Below are 13,398 nucleotides of genomic sequence, written 5' to 3'. Positions count from 1 at the left end.
GCTTCTTCTTGAAATAAAAATCACAATTACCAGACGTTATTCTTGCATTCCAATGTCAAATGAGTACAAATAAGAGTTAGGAGAAACCTTGAGTAGTGTCAATTGAGCGGATGCTGATCATTTCAAAGCACAATATTTGCTTTATGTGACACAATCATTTGTTACACTTCTCAACCAGGTATAAAGAAACAGCAAACAAAAACCATGCAGTGAGTATGTGCCTCCACGAGGCTGGTGAAATAGCAGATTTGACACTGAAACTTATCCCTTCCAGAAACAGTGGTCCCAGGTGTTATTCAAGACAGAAAATCTTCAGTCCACAGATCCAAAAGCAACATTTCATTTCTGTAGATCAACTTTTTGAATCTTGTCATTTATTTACTGTCCTGTTTTGCTATTTATGCATAAAAATGTTAAAGTCACAATAGCAAATGTAAAATGAGAGGGAGCCATGATACCCCAATGTGTGGTTGTTGATGTTTTTTTTTTCTATCTTAATTCTATTATGCCAACTCCATCCAACTTAATTATAATGAATAGAGAATTACACAATTACCCTCTGTTCTGTTCCTCAGATGTTGTATTTTGATAGAATTCACTACATTCTGCTCTCCACTTGAACACTAGAAATGGATGTGTGTTGATATGAAATGTGTGATAATTACATTTGAAATATAGCTTACATAATGATCGTGTTAAAATAAAATTATAGATGTGTAGAGACAATGTAGTCATGCATTATTTAGCACAATACATGCTTAAACCAAAATATGGTAGTAGAATGAATGAACAAACACAATTTTCATTTAGGCAAAAAGGCTATTCAGTAGTTTTCAAGTACCTAATACGGACTGCGAACTTAAAAATAGTGAGAGACAAATTCTCCCAGTCATGTTTTCAGTTTGATTTAGGGGGGATGTAGAGGTAAGTTAAGAACACTGGCTCCTCTTGCAGAGTACCAGAGTTCAGTTCACCATACCACATTGCAGCTTACAAACATCTGTAACTCCAGTCCCCATGGAACCGATGCCCTCTTCTGGCCTCTTTGGGTATCAGGGACACAATGATAGCACACATACATACACGTAGGCCCACATTTATGCATATAAAAATAAAAATAAATGAAGAAATAAAATTTTAGATAGTTGAGTGAAAGTCTTTGGGTATATTCCAGGAATAGAGTACATACTTATCATGCACAGAGCCCTTGCTTCTATCTCTTGCACCAAAACATAAAAATTGCTCAAAGTAAATATCCCAGTGCATATTTCACAACAAGTATATTATCTGTTTTCTTGAGTGTCTGGGCTACTTTCTTTCAACTTAAATGTGTGTATCAGAAATAGCAATTTCTCAGCAGTCTTTGATGAGGTATAAAATAATAATGATTGATAACATGCTACAAAATAGTTATGAATTAACACCAATTAATACTTATGAATAAATCAAACTAAGCCTTATAAAATGAGCCTATAATTACTTTTCGGAGAATATGACAGAGCTGATTGTCAAGCTGACAGGATCTGGATTTGCACACCTCCAGGCACACTGTAAGAGATTACTGAGATTCGATTAGCCTCTGATCCTTCCTGTCAGTGAGGACTTATCTCTATTAGGTAATTGAGATTGACACCACCATTTCTAAGGGAGAGTGGCACCATTTCCAGAGCTTGAGTTCTCAACCACATAAAAAGAAGAAAGCTAGCAGGACAAGAGCATTCTTCTCACCATCACTGAAAATATAACATGGACAGCTGCCTCAGGCTCTTGCCCTCAGGAATTCCGTGGTGTGATAAACTGAAAGCTGAAATAAGCCCTGCTCCTTTAAGTTGGATTGTCAAGGTAGATTATCACAGAGGTGAGAAAAGCAATTAATACAGGGAGAAAGATGGAAAACCAAAATGTGTCTTCATATACTGATGGCATCTTTGCAGTTGTTGCTGTTGTTGATGATGGTTATATCCTGGGGATCACACCACAGAAGAAGCAAGTGTTCGAGCACCGAGCTGCATCCTCAACCCTGAAGTTACGTGCAGCACCTCTAATTCATCCAGGTACCATCTCTCATCTAAATCCTCCTTCAGAACTTCAGACTTGCATATCCAATTGTGTGTTCAATACCTCTACTTGGTGGTCAGGAAACCACCTCAATTATTCTCTTTACAAAGCTGATTCTGGGTCCCTCAGACATGCTTTATCCGATCCAGCTTTTATATCTCAGTAATCAACTCACTTTTCTAGATGCCTGAGTTCCAGATCTTGAGTGCAATCTTTTTCCCTTTCTTGCCTTCATATCCCACATTCTACTCACTAGGAAATCTTAAGATTCAAAAGGAGTCTTCCTGAAACGATTGTTGTTAGCATCCTGGGTAAAACTACCAAACCAATACTATCCGAGTCCCCTTCCTGCCTGTACTTCTGGACTCTGCTCTTTGCTATCATCCTCAACACTGCAGATACAGTTAGCTTAGCAAAGCAGAGCACAGATCATCTAACACCTCTGTCAAAATCCCATCATTGTCTGCCTATGCTCAAAGAGAAAAACAAAATGTCTATGATAGTGTCCAAGGCTTTTTATCATCTGTTCATTATAGCCTTGACCCCCAATTTTGCTTAAGTCTCTTCCTTCCCATGTCATTTTACAGCATGGTAGTGCCAGGTTTCTTCCGTAACAGTTATAATAATACATTCTACTTCCTTAGCAACAGTATTCTTCTGAAAGATATCTGCTTGCTCAAGAATGACTTCAAGTCTTTGCTGAAATACCACCTTTCAAAATTTCCCTGAATATCATATTTATAATTAAAACCCACCTATATATCCCTTTGCAATAGCGGATTAAAGAGTATTTATCATAATCCACATTCTTTTTGCACACTGCTGAGTTTCTAATATGCTGCAGAATTCATTTATTTACTTATTGCAGTTATTCACTTGTTTCTATGAATACCAGCTTATGGGAGAAAAAGGGAGAGAGAGAGAGAGAGAGAGAGAGAGAGAGAGAGAGAGAGAGAGACTTTTTAAATAAAAAGGCTTAGTAAATATTTATGAGTAGAAATACAGATAATGAAAGCAGAAATAAGCCTAAAAGTATTTAACTAAGAAGGCCAAGATTTTGCAGCTAGAAGAGTATTGCAATGAAATTTTAACTGAAAGGTGAATGCTGTCTGGTGTTATCTGTTCTGCAATCCTAAAACAACATAATTAGGGGAGGAAGAGTGTACATGCCTGAAATTTAAGTACTTGGGAGGCAGGGGCAGGAGGACAGCTGAAAGTTTGGTCAGCCTGGTGTAGATAGTGAGCTTCAAGTCATCTAGCACAGCATATTGACATTCTGTCCCCAAAACTAAACTCCATGAAATAAAAGAAGAAAAAAGAAAAGCAAAAAATTAAATTTCATAGAATTCATAATTCTTTTAAATCAATGTCCCACATTGAAAACCTCTCTCATCTATCTATCTATCTATCTATCTATCTATCTATCTATCTATCTATCTATCTTGTATCATTTATCTATTTCTATTTCTCTATGTGTGTGTATACAGACACATATATGTGTGTTTGCATATGAATGTATATGTGAGTATAGACATACATATATATCTACACATAATACAATATAAATAATGTTATAAGTAGACATTCCAGAAAAAACAAAGAGAGAATAGTGCCAGGCACTATTGTTATTATAGATATTCTGTAGCAAACAGCAATCATTATTATTTTGAAGTAGTAATACCTACATTATATAACAATAATCATGAAATTTGCTAAATGTACAGGGAATGTTAAACTCAGCACTAAACCATTTTGATTGCTCTGCAGTCATCAACATTATTCCATCAGATAGTTACAAATCTTAAATTATTCATCTAGTATATATATATATATATATATACTAGTATATATATTCATCTAGTATATATATATACTAGTATATATATATGTGTGTATATATATATATGCACACATGTATGTGTGTGGGTACATGTATGCCATGGCACTTATGCAGAGGTCAGAGAACAATTTGTTGGAATTAGTTCACCTGTTCTACAGTGTGGGTCCCAGGGATCTCTCAGGTCACCATAATTGAAAGCAAATCCCTACAACTGCTAGGTCATCTTGTGGGCCCAGGACTATTTGTATTATGCCAATTTGAAAGATACAGTTGTTGATGGTTAGAGTCCTTCCTGTTCAAGCAAGTCAACAACAACAACAACAACAAAAAAAGTGGCACATAATCAATTTAGACATAGATCTAACCCTTGAACTTGACTGTCCATTCCAGGATAAATTTTCAGAGGCAGGAAGGGCTCTTTAATGAGAACCATCCTTGTGATGTCTGCCTGAACTGCTGCCTTCACAGAAGTACAGTTTAAAACACAGTGAACATGCCTGATCAGTATTTTAACCAACAGAAATAGCATCCTCTAAGTAGTATTACTGCCAGGCTGAGCCTTTCTATGTGGCTTAGCTTATACCTTTCATCAGCGCCCAGAACAAGCAGGAGCAGCTGTGCCATGAAGAAAGCACAACACCCAGAGATGGAGAATTCTGAAAATGACCAATTATAAATCTATTAAGCTGCAGCACTTTCTGAGCAAGAGGCAAAATAATCCATTAAAGTGGAAATTTCTACCCTTCCCTCCATGGCCCACAGAAACATTAGTGTTGCATTTATTAGGATGGACTTCCTGAGTTCCATCAACTTGACTTTCTGCAGTTGTATTGATACAGTGCCCTCACTTTGTGCATGTATCTGCATGATGATTTCCTCACATGAGGTCTTGAGAGAGTGGAGTGAATGAAATAAAGTTTAGGACAAGCTGTCACAATCCATAATGGCAGGCACTGAATCGGAACAAGAGGAAACATTTTTTCTCATTTATTTAATAAGAGACATTGACTGTGTATTTATGTCCTCATGCCTAGCCACTGGCTGAATAATGGAAAACAGACATCTTTCATTGGGTGATAAGAGTTTGTGTGTTAAGTTTCTAGGAGTGTACACAACTAATCTTGCCCTACAATTGGATTCAGTATTTCTGTGAAGAGATGTGGCTAAGCAATTGACAACTCTGATATCTTTAAGCCATCTTGATATCAGGGTAGGGTGATACATAATTATTTTTAAGCATTGTTGCAGTTTCATAACAATTAAACACAATGAAAAGCGATTAATTACATAGGTGTTATCAGAAAAAAAAAGTAAGTTTGAACATACTTTGTCTGTCAGCCAGGTAGGTTACTTTGGGCTGCAGGAATCTCTCTCTCTCTCTCTCTCTCTCTCTCTCTCTCTTTTAATGCACAGTATAACAATATGGACATGCAGATCTACTCTGGCAGCAAATTAGATTACATACTTGGAAGTACATGGCACAGTTACTCACACTTAGAACTCAAAAGTAAATTAGAATTTCTCACAGAATGTGGTACATAACCGATACCATGCTAAAGTCACATACATCATTTTTAATGTTACAATCTATTAAATTGGCTCAGGAAACATTTAATGTTTAAATACAGTGAGAAAGAAGTTAACTTCAAACATGGAAATCTCATATTATTAAGAAACATGTCATGATACTTTTCTAAGATAAATATTTTCTTTTAAAGGGATTTAAAACTCACACTATGTGTGTGTATTTTAAGACTGCAACATCGAAGTAGTTGTTATGATAATTCACAAAAGGTCAGTTAATTAATTAGTCTGACTTTACATTGCATAATTATTGCCCTGCTAAGTACTGATCATGCATTTTAGTTGCTGGGAACATGAGTTTGCAACTATTCTTAATTACCTACTTAAAGCAAAAGAAGATGAGGAGTGGAGTCAGGCTCCTAGCTTACTGTACAGGGACCCAGGAGTTTAATATACTTTGTACTCCATTATGGAGTGAAAATGCTTCTGGGCTCCAGGGATATCAACAAAAGATTTGCTTTAATGAAAGGAACTGAGTGTGGCTCCACAGCTCCTAGATAGGATGCCTACAGGCTACAGTTTACATCCAAAGTACCTGCCTTCTCTCCCAACTGCTTGCAAACAGGAAAGAAGCTAATGCAAACGCAGAAAGCAACTGTGACCACAGTTCATACTGGCAAGCATGAAGAAGAATGTAATGTTTCTGAACAACTCAAACATGGGTGTAAAGAAAACATCAAGTGTTATTTTTAGATTAATGAATGTTAGTCACTGCAGTAGGAAATCACTTGTCTTCTACTAGAGTTAGCAAAAATCAAACTCAATCCAAGGGCAATGTATGTATTTTATTACCTATAAAATGCATTAGTGTGTATGTGTGTGAGTGTGTGTGTGTATGTGTGTGTGTGATGTTTATTTGTGTCTGTACTATGGATGAGAGAACATGTTTATAGGCTGTTCCTTCCTTCTATTTTTTCCATGTATTCAAGAATCTAAGTCAGGTAACCAGGCTTGCAGAGAAAGGGCTTTACCAGATGGACCTTCTTGACAGCCTTTTTGTTTTGTTTTAAATGCATTTCCTAGAAATTTGGGATTCACCTAGATTCAGATGTGGTCATCCTTTAGGCCTCCAGGTTGGTAAAGCTTAAGCTGTCTGGCTTCTTCTCCGCCCTACTTTCTTCTGTCTGATTGGCTATCCAGTCTCTCTGTGTGTTGAATGACCCATCCCTGAGGCACTCCATTTCACAGCTCTCCAGTACTGAATTTCCAAGGAGCAAAGATGGTGTCCCCATTATTTCTGACAGAAATATCTCAGGGAGGATTCAGAGATGTGTAAACCCTGACGCCCATTAATAAACCAGTCATTTACTTTACCTGAGTTGAGCCATGTGATTTAACCCTGGAATAAGAGACAGTAGAAAGTTCTCATTATTTGACACCTTCTTAAACAAAGAAGCCTAGAGTTATTGCAAGAAGGGACTGGGTAGGATATTGGACAACGATTTAACTGTCATTGTATTTTCCAGTGCTTCTAGTGGCCCATGTCTTATGAGTTTTGCTAACTTGACCTAAAAGGGTGTTAGGTTTTTGTTTTTTTTTTTTTTTTTTTTTTTTTTTTGCCGCTAATAAGAGATTTGATATATACACTCTATAACAAACTGATTTTAAGAAAAAGCAAATAAAAGAAGGGAAGTAAGGAACACTCTGGTTATGGTAAATGAGCTAGACTAATAATGATTAAGAAGCTGTGAAACTATCAGTTAAAAGTTTCCCTAAGGCCTTACAACCTCAAAGTGGAAGTGCAAAATGATGTCATGGAGATTTTATAAAAGCCAGTTTGATGCAAGCTAAACAAAAAGAGTTAGACATTTCCAGAGGGTATGTGTATCTGTGTGTGTGTTTGTTGCATGTGCATGTGGACATGTTCATGTATATATTAGCATGTGTACACAAAGGATATTTGTGTAGAAATAAGAGGTAAAAGTTAAATGTCTTCCTCAATGATTCCTCTACATATTTTTTGAAACAAGTTCTCTCACTGAACTGGATATCACTGAGACACACCATTATGCCTGGCTTGTGTTTGATGAACTCAGACTCTGGCCCAAGTATTTGTACAATAATCACTTTACCCACTGAACTATCTTCCCAGTCCCTAAAAACTACACTTTAAAGACAAAATCCAGATGGATAAAATGAGACCTATACAAAGTAAATGACTTATTTTGGGTTATAGCAGATGACATTCATAGCACTATAAAGCATGCTGTAATTCACCTAAGGTCATTTTAGATCATAAACACCCTGTGCATATATTAAAGAAAAACAGTTTTAATTTCTTAAACTCCAAATGTCTGTGAAATTGACATAACTGTTACCTTTGTTTCAAAATTTTTATAAGACAAAATGCCCAGAGACATCCTAATTAAATGGATTGTATACACATAAAATATACATGAAGGTAGCTTCAAATATAGCATGTGGATGTCTTCATCCCTTTCCTCTCTGCTCTTTTAAAAATGTCCCTTTAAAATTTTCCCACTCACCATCTGTTAGGTAAATTTCCTAAAACACAGTAAAAGTGGAGGCAGAGATTGTTTTAGAGATGTTTCCAAATGGCAGTGATACCTATATTTATGAAATTTAAAGAGGGTAGGTTAGAGTTGCTTAAAATAAAGCCCCTCCCATCTATAAAAATATCACAACACCCTATGAGCAGTTCTTCATGGGAGAGAGAGAGAGAGAGAGAGAGAGAGAAGGAGCATAGGGATGTATAGACAGCTATATGAAATAGTGTCCCTAAAGCTTACTGTTCTATGCAAGTTCCAGTGAATGAAAAGAAACCATTGACAAACTTGCAAATAGATTTCATTTATGGTACAAAGTTCATAGATTTAGATTTGCATTATTATACTCAATAAAGATGCAATTACTCAATCTATTTATATCTGAAAAAAACTACACACACACACACACACACACACACACACAGAGAGAGAGAGAGAGAGAGAGAGAGAGAGAGAGAGAAAGACAACAGATGCCATGCAATTCAGAACCCATAGCCTAGATCATGTCACTGCATGCAAATAATAATCCATTAGAATCAGGATGTAGCAAAAGAAATTTTTACTCTATGCGTGTTTGCTCTTAAGTCAGTAACATTTCTTAAGTCAGAAATGCTCCTCTTTCTCAACACTGTAGTGTTTCTAACTCATGGCTATAAAATACTGTTCTGGGGAGATTCATTCTTCGGTCACCACATTATGTAACCTCCCCACTTTAAGCCATCCCCATTCTGTGATTAGTTTTAAAAAATATGTTACTCCTCATCAGTAATAATTTATGCTTAATCTTTCTGAGCATTAAGAGAGTATTATTCTGCCTAGGCTCAGAAACAAATCTCCAGAAATTCCTCCCCAATGCTTCTTTGAGGCTGAAAATGCATCATAGGGCAGTTGCTGTGATTTAATTCTACTTGGCAGAGCCCTGGCCACACGCTAATTTCATTAGCCTGAAATTCCTGGATTTGAAAGACCCACTAGATCTGATTCTTGTTCTCATGTCATTTACTAACCTATTCAGGGAATATACTGAAGGAAGAGAGAGAAAGAGAGAAGGGGGGAGATGGAGGGAAGGAGGAAGAGGGAAGGAAGAGAGACAGAGTCTGACCTGACTTTCCAGTCCTAAGACTGGCCTTGCACACCAGTAAGCAGAGGAGAATTCCAAGTGAAAGGCAGCATTTACAGCTGAGGAGTCATCCTTGTCCATTTCTGCATTTTACAGTGTTTCCACCTTGGCTCTGGCAGAAGCAGCATTTGTTGTACCTCTGACTATCTCATTACTCCTCCTGGCCCCCAGCACTCAGCATCCCCTCATTTAGTCTGTAAGTATCTCCTCCCCCAGGCTACAGGCTCATCTCACTATAAATTCATATCTCAAGTGATCAGTTTGGCATGGTCCCCACAGCCACCCACGAAGACAAGAGCTAAGAAGAAAACCTCAAATCACTGCAAAACTCAGAATCTAATCATTTGGAGGTTTTAATTTTATATAGGGCAATTTTAATTGAACAGAAACCTAGGGTCCCATAAAAGATTCACCTACTCACCTTTCTCTCTTTCTCTATTTAAAGGTGCCTATTGTTATTCTGCCTTTAGTCTCTTTAACCATTTTGCAGAATGACAGAATCTGGAAAACTAGCGGAACTTGCAAGCTAAGTGCTTCTAAAACCACATGCAAAAGGCCACCAAATGATTTCTATGTGAAATATAGAGATAGAGAAATATTGTGTTAGTACCTGAAAGCGCACGCGCGCGCGCGCGCGCGCGCGCACACACACACACACACACACACACACACTTCAACATGAGCAATGGCTAAACCAGGATGCACACTAACTGTTATGCCCAGCTTGCAGCACAAGCCACAAGTTGGAGCATCCCTCCCACTCTCAGCATCCTAGTAACTGCAGGTGAGAATCAGGGCCTCTTTTGCCTCAGCTGTACAATCCAGCACGAATAGCTACAATTTGCAAATTAGAGGAAAATGACCATGTTTTCTCTGAATGGTTTTAGTCCCAACCCACACTGTTCACACTGGCATTAGGCTCCATCTACCCCAGCTCAGGGAAGTAGACCAGCCATTTGTTTCTTTGGAAGTTGCCTCAGTTTTAAATGCAACTACAGGAGAAATAAACTCCTCCTGGAATCCTTTGCACATTGTCCCTAGCTTAATCTGAAATGTCTTTTGAGAACTTCGCTGTTTTACTCTTTTACAAACACACAGGCTCGAGTGGCATAATGTCCACACTTGAGGAGAAGAACAGGCAAAGAAATAATATTATAATGCTAAACCCAGGATGAGCATTCCACCTCTCAAGGCTTGGGAGGACCCCCCCCCAACACACACACAGAGGCAACATGCACACACACACACACACACACACACACACACACAGACTTCAGATGTTTTCTCAGCTCATCTCTTCAATCCTCTCTGCAGCTGCAACTACCCCACCCTAAGCTGTTTTGCTTTAAGCTCAGAGGTGAAGAAAACTCTTGTGAGTTTTGAGGACAAAAGCCCAGACTATTTCAGTATGCAAGCAACCCAGAGTGAAGCCTGCCCTCAGATCACTTTAAAGGAGGATGAGCAGCAAGAAATCACCAAGCTGGCACACTCAGGAGGTATTGATATGCTCCAGTGATCACAGGAGCCTCATTAGCTTCAGGTGAGCACTTCTGCTGCCTGAACACAAAGTTCCCTCTCCTGGAGATGAGGCAGGTCCTGTGCTGGCCTGGCCATCACCACCAGGCCCCTCATAAAACTCTCACCCTTCCCTTCGGGAAAGCACAGGAGCAAGAATCACTTTTTAGACTTGAGCAACGCAATCCTGCAGGGATCAGCTCCCACAGCTAAGGGCAGGCAATGGCTGGATTTGGTTACCACCAAAAAGCAGCAAGCTCTGCTTTAGGAAAGTCATACCAGAATGGACTTGAGGCAATAACTTGGGGATAAGGAAAGGAAAGAGAGGTTGGGAAAGGAAAGTGAGGAGGGAAAACCAAACAAGAAAAGAGAAAGAAACAGAAACATACAGGGAAACCTTATCACAGAGTCCCTCCAAACTCAATTTCTAACCCTCCATTTCCACCCAGTGCAGCAGAGTAGGCACGGGGACAGAGGCTGCAGGGACCAGAGGCAGAGCACTGCGGTTGGACCCACTGCTGATAAGTCCTGCATCTGCCTTCCTCCAGTTTTAGAACCTGGGTCATGAGACCCCGAATAACACTCCTTAGGCACAGCAGGCTCAGTATCCCAGCTCAGAGCCTGGGATTCTGGGTGTGGGGCTGCATTAGTGAGGGAGGGGGACTAGGAGCAGAGGGAGCAGTCAGTGAAAGCGATTTTATTTCGCAGTTAGCATGAGCTCATCTCCAGCTGAGGTCTGAAGTGGCAGCAGAAAGCTAGCTGATCGCCCAGCTCCTGCCACTGGCCGGACTGCAAATGCAATTTAGGCAGTGCACAAAATCGCCAGGAGGAAACCAACTCGGGGGGGGGGGGTGACACGTCAGCAGGCGAGGTCTCCCCAGTGGGGCTGATACCCCCAATACCTCGGATCGAGACCTGCTACAGGTCTGAAATTCAACCCCGAAGAGATGGGCGATTATCATCCACATGCGGGTAAAGCCTAGCCCTCCGTTGAAGAAGGGGCTCCTGGAGGTCTTCGGGAATATTTCCCTGGAGTCGAGGTTTCCTAGGTGGCATGGGAAGCTGGGGAGTTGAGAAATGCCGTTTTCAAAGCATCTTCCCATTTTTTCATATTCCCTGTGCCTAACCTGCTCCCCTAGGAGCCCATACACTTTTACAAGCCTGTTTCAGACCACATTTCACTCTAATGCAAACCCATTTCAATCATCGCCTTGTTTTTCCGAAGACTGCTCCTTGTAAATGGGACCACAAATCCGGGGAGTCAGGTCGGATGGAGTGGAGCGTGGACAGGGGAAGACATAAAAGACGAGTAAACTAAGCAAGGAAGATACCTCCTTGAGTGGGGTGGGAGGGATTTGGCAGGATTTCCAGGGTAGAAATGTCAGAGTGCTGGCCTGACCCCTGCAACCCACGAAGTCCAAACCAGCTTTTAAGGTTAGAGTGCAGGGAGCCACAGAATGCTCCTCCCCAAAGGGAGCGCCCCCCTACCTGGAAAAGCCTCAAGATGTTGGCTACCATGATGGAGACGGAGCTCCCCGAAGCCCCAATCACTCCAACTACTTTCTCAGGCTTGACGAAAACCGGGGGCTCGCCGTTTGTACAACGCACGTCGGAGGTGTCCTTCTGGATGAGCGCCTGGACGAAAGTGAGAGACTGTTCGAGCGCATAAGTGTCCCTGGAACAAGTGTCCAGGATCCGCGCGCCTAACGTTACGTTGGGCAGCAGGTTGGGATCGCTGTTGATCTGGTCCAGGGCGTAAAGCATAGCTTCCAGCCTGTGGATCCCATTCTCCCTCTTGATGTCGCCGCAGGGCACTCCGCTGGGACCCTTGGCGTGCACTGGGAACAGCCCCCCAAGGGTGACGTCCCCCTCTATCCGGATCGAGTGCGGGGCGTACATCTCCTGGCCGCGCGCCGTCGCCGCCAGCACGCACAGGAGCACCTCCAGCACGCAGCAGGGGAACTTCATCAAAGTCAGGACGCGGAGCAGCTTCTCCAGCTGGACCATGCCGCTCCGGATGCTGCTGCGGCGGCGGCGGCGGCGCTGGAGCGGATGCTGATGGGCAATCCCAATTCCGGGCTTCTCGTGGTGAGCTCCTTTTGGGGAAGCCCGGGGGACTTCTGTAGGCACAGAGGGTGGAGGAGCCTGAGGAGGTGCAGCGGGAGAGGGTAGGGGTGGTCCCAGGGCGTCAGCCAGCCTATGGCACCTGGCGCTGTGGCTCCACTAGCCCGCGCACCAGCTTGCGCTCCCCGCTCCCTGGCTTGCGGCTCGCGCTCTCCAACAGCCAAGCACTGGGGAGAGGGCAGGGATTGCTATCGCTTTAAATGGTCGTTGGGCTCCCTCTCCTCCTCCTCCTCCTCCTCCCACTCCCTCTCTCCCTCCCTTGCTTGCTATCCATCTCTCCCCACCCTTCCCAGCGCCCGCCCTCCCCACCGGTTTGCATCATCACGCAGGGAGGGGCTGCGTGCTGAGGTAAAGGGGGGGGGGGGAATGGGTGGGTGGCCCGGGAGCCTGAAGGTTGCCTCTCCAGGGGAGTTTGGTAGTCCCCAGGGAATGTATGGATTTCAGGATACCAGTGAGGGTGAGCTCTTGTCCTCAACTCTGGGGTAGAAACCTCTGGTCCACCAACACCCACGCCCAAGTTCTAGGAATCGGAGGCATCCTTGGGATGAGGCTGAATGATTCCGAACCCCGGGTCTGATCTTTGACTCTCAGCTCTAGCAGAAAGCGAAGGAGTCCAGAAGTGGAGCAGCCAGTGAAACGGGGCAGGAGGA

The 13,398-nt window shown here is 41.8% G+C and overlaps 1 protein-coding gene across 9 annotated transcripts in view; it reads right to left on the bottom strand.

The window, feature by feature from the left end:
• The window catches only part of Grm7 (glutamate metabotropic receptor 7), a 920,878-nt gene extending 907,841 nt beyond the window's left edge, over window positions 1-13,037 (bottom strand). For 4 of the 9 annotated variants that reach the window (XR_009591906.1, XR_009591904.1, XR_009591905.1 and 1 more), the window contains exon 1: window positions 12,113-13,036. Coding sequence is in view for 3 of the 9 variants with exons in the window: in XM_060383884.1 (XP_060239867.1) it covers window positions 12,113-12,631 (519 nt within the window). In the remaining 6 variants the exon portion in view is untranslated. Of the gene's footprint in view, window positions 1-9,091; window positions 9,325-9,530; window positions 9,554-12,112 lie in introns of those variants that run through there. The other 5 variants (XM_060383885.1, XM_060383883.1, XR_009591909.1 and 2 more) reach the window with 4 other exon arrangements.
• Window positions 13,038-13,398: the final 361 nt, after the last annotated feature.

The sequence above is a fragment of the Meriones unguiculatus genome, chromosome 5, assembly GCF_030254825.1.
Source record: "Meriones unguiculatus strain TT.TT164.6M chromosome 5, Bangor_MerUng_6.1, whole genome shotgun sequence".
Lineage (NCBI taxonomy): Eukaryota > Metazoa > Chordata > Mammalia > Rodentia > Muridae > Meriones > Meriones unguiculatus.
This window is presented reverse-complemented; position numbering and strand designations above follow the sequence as displayed.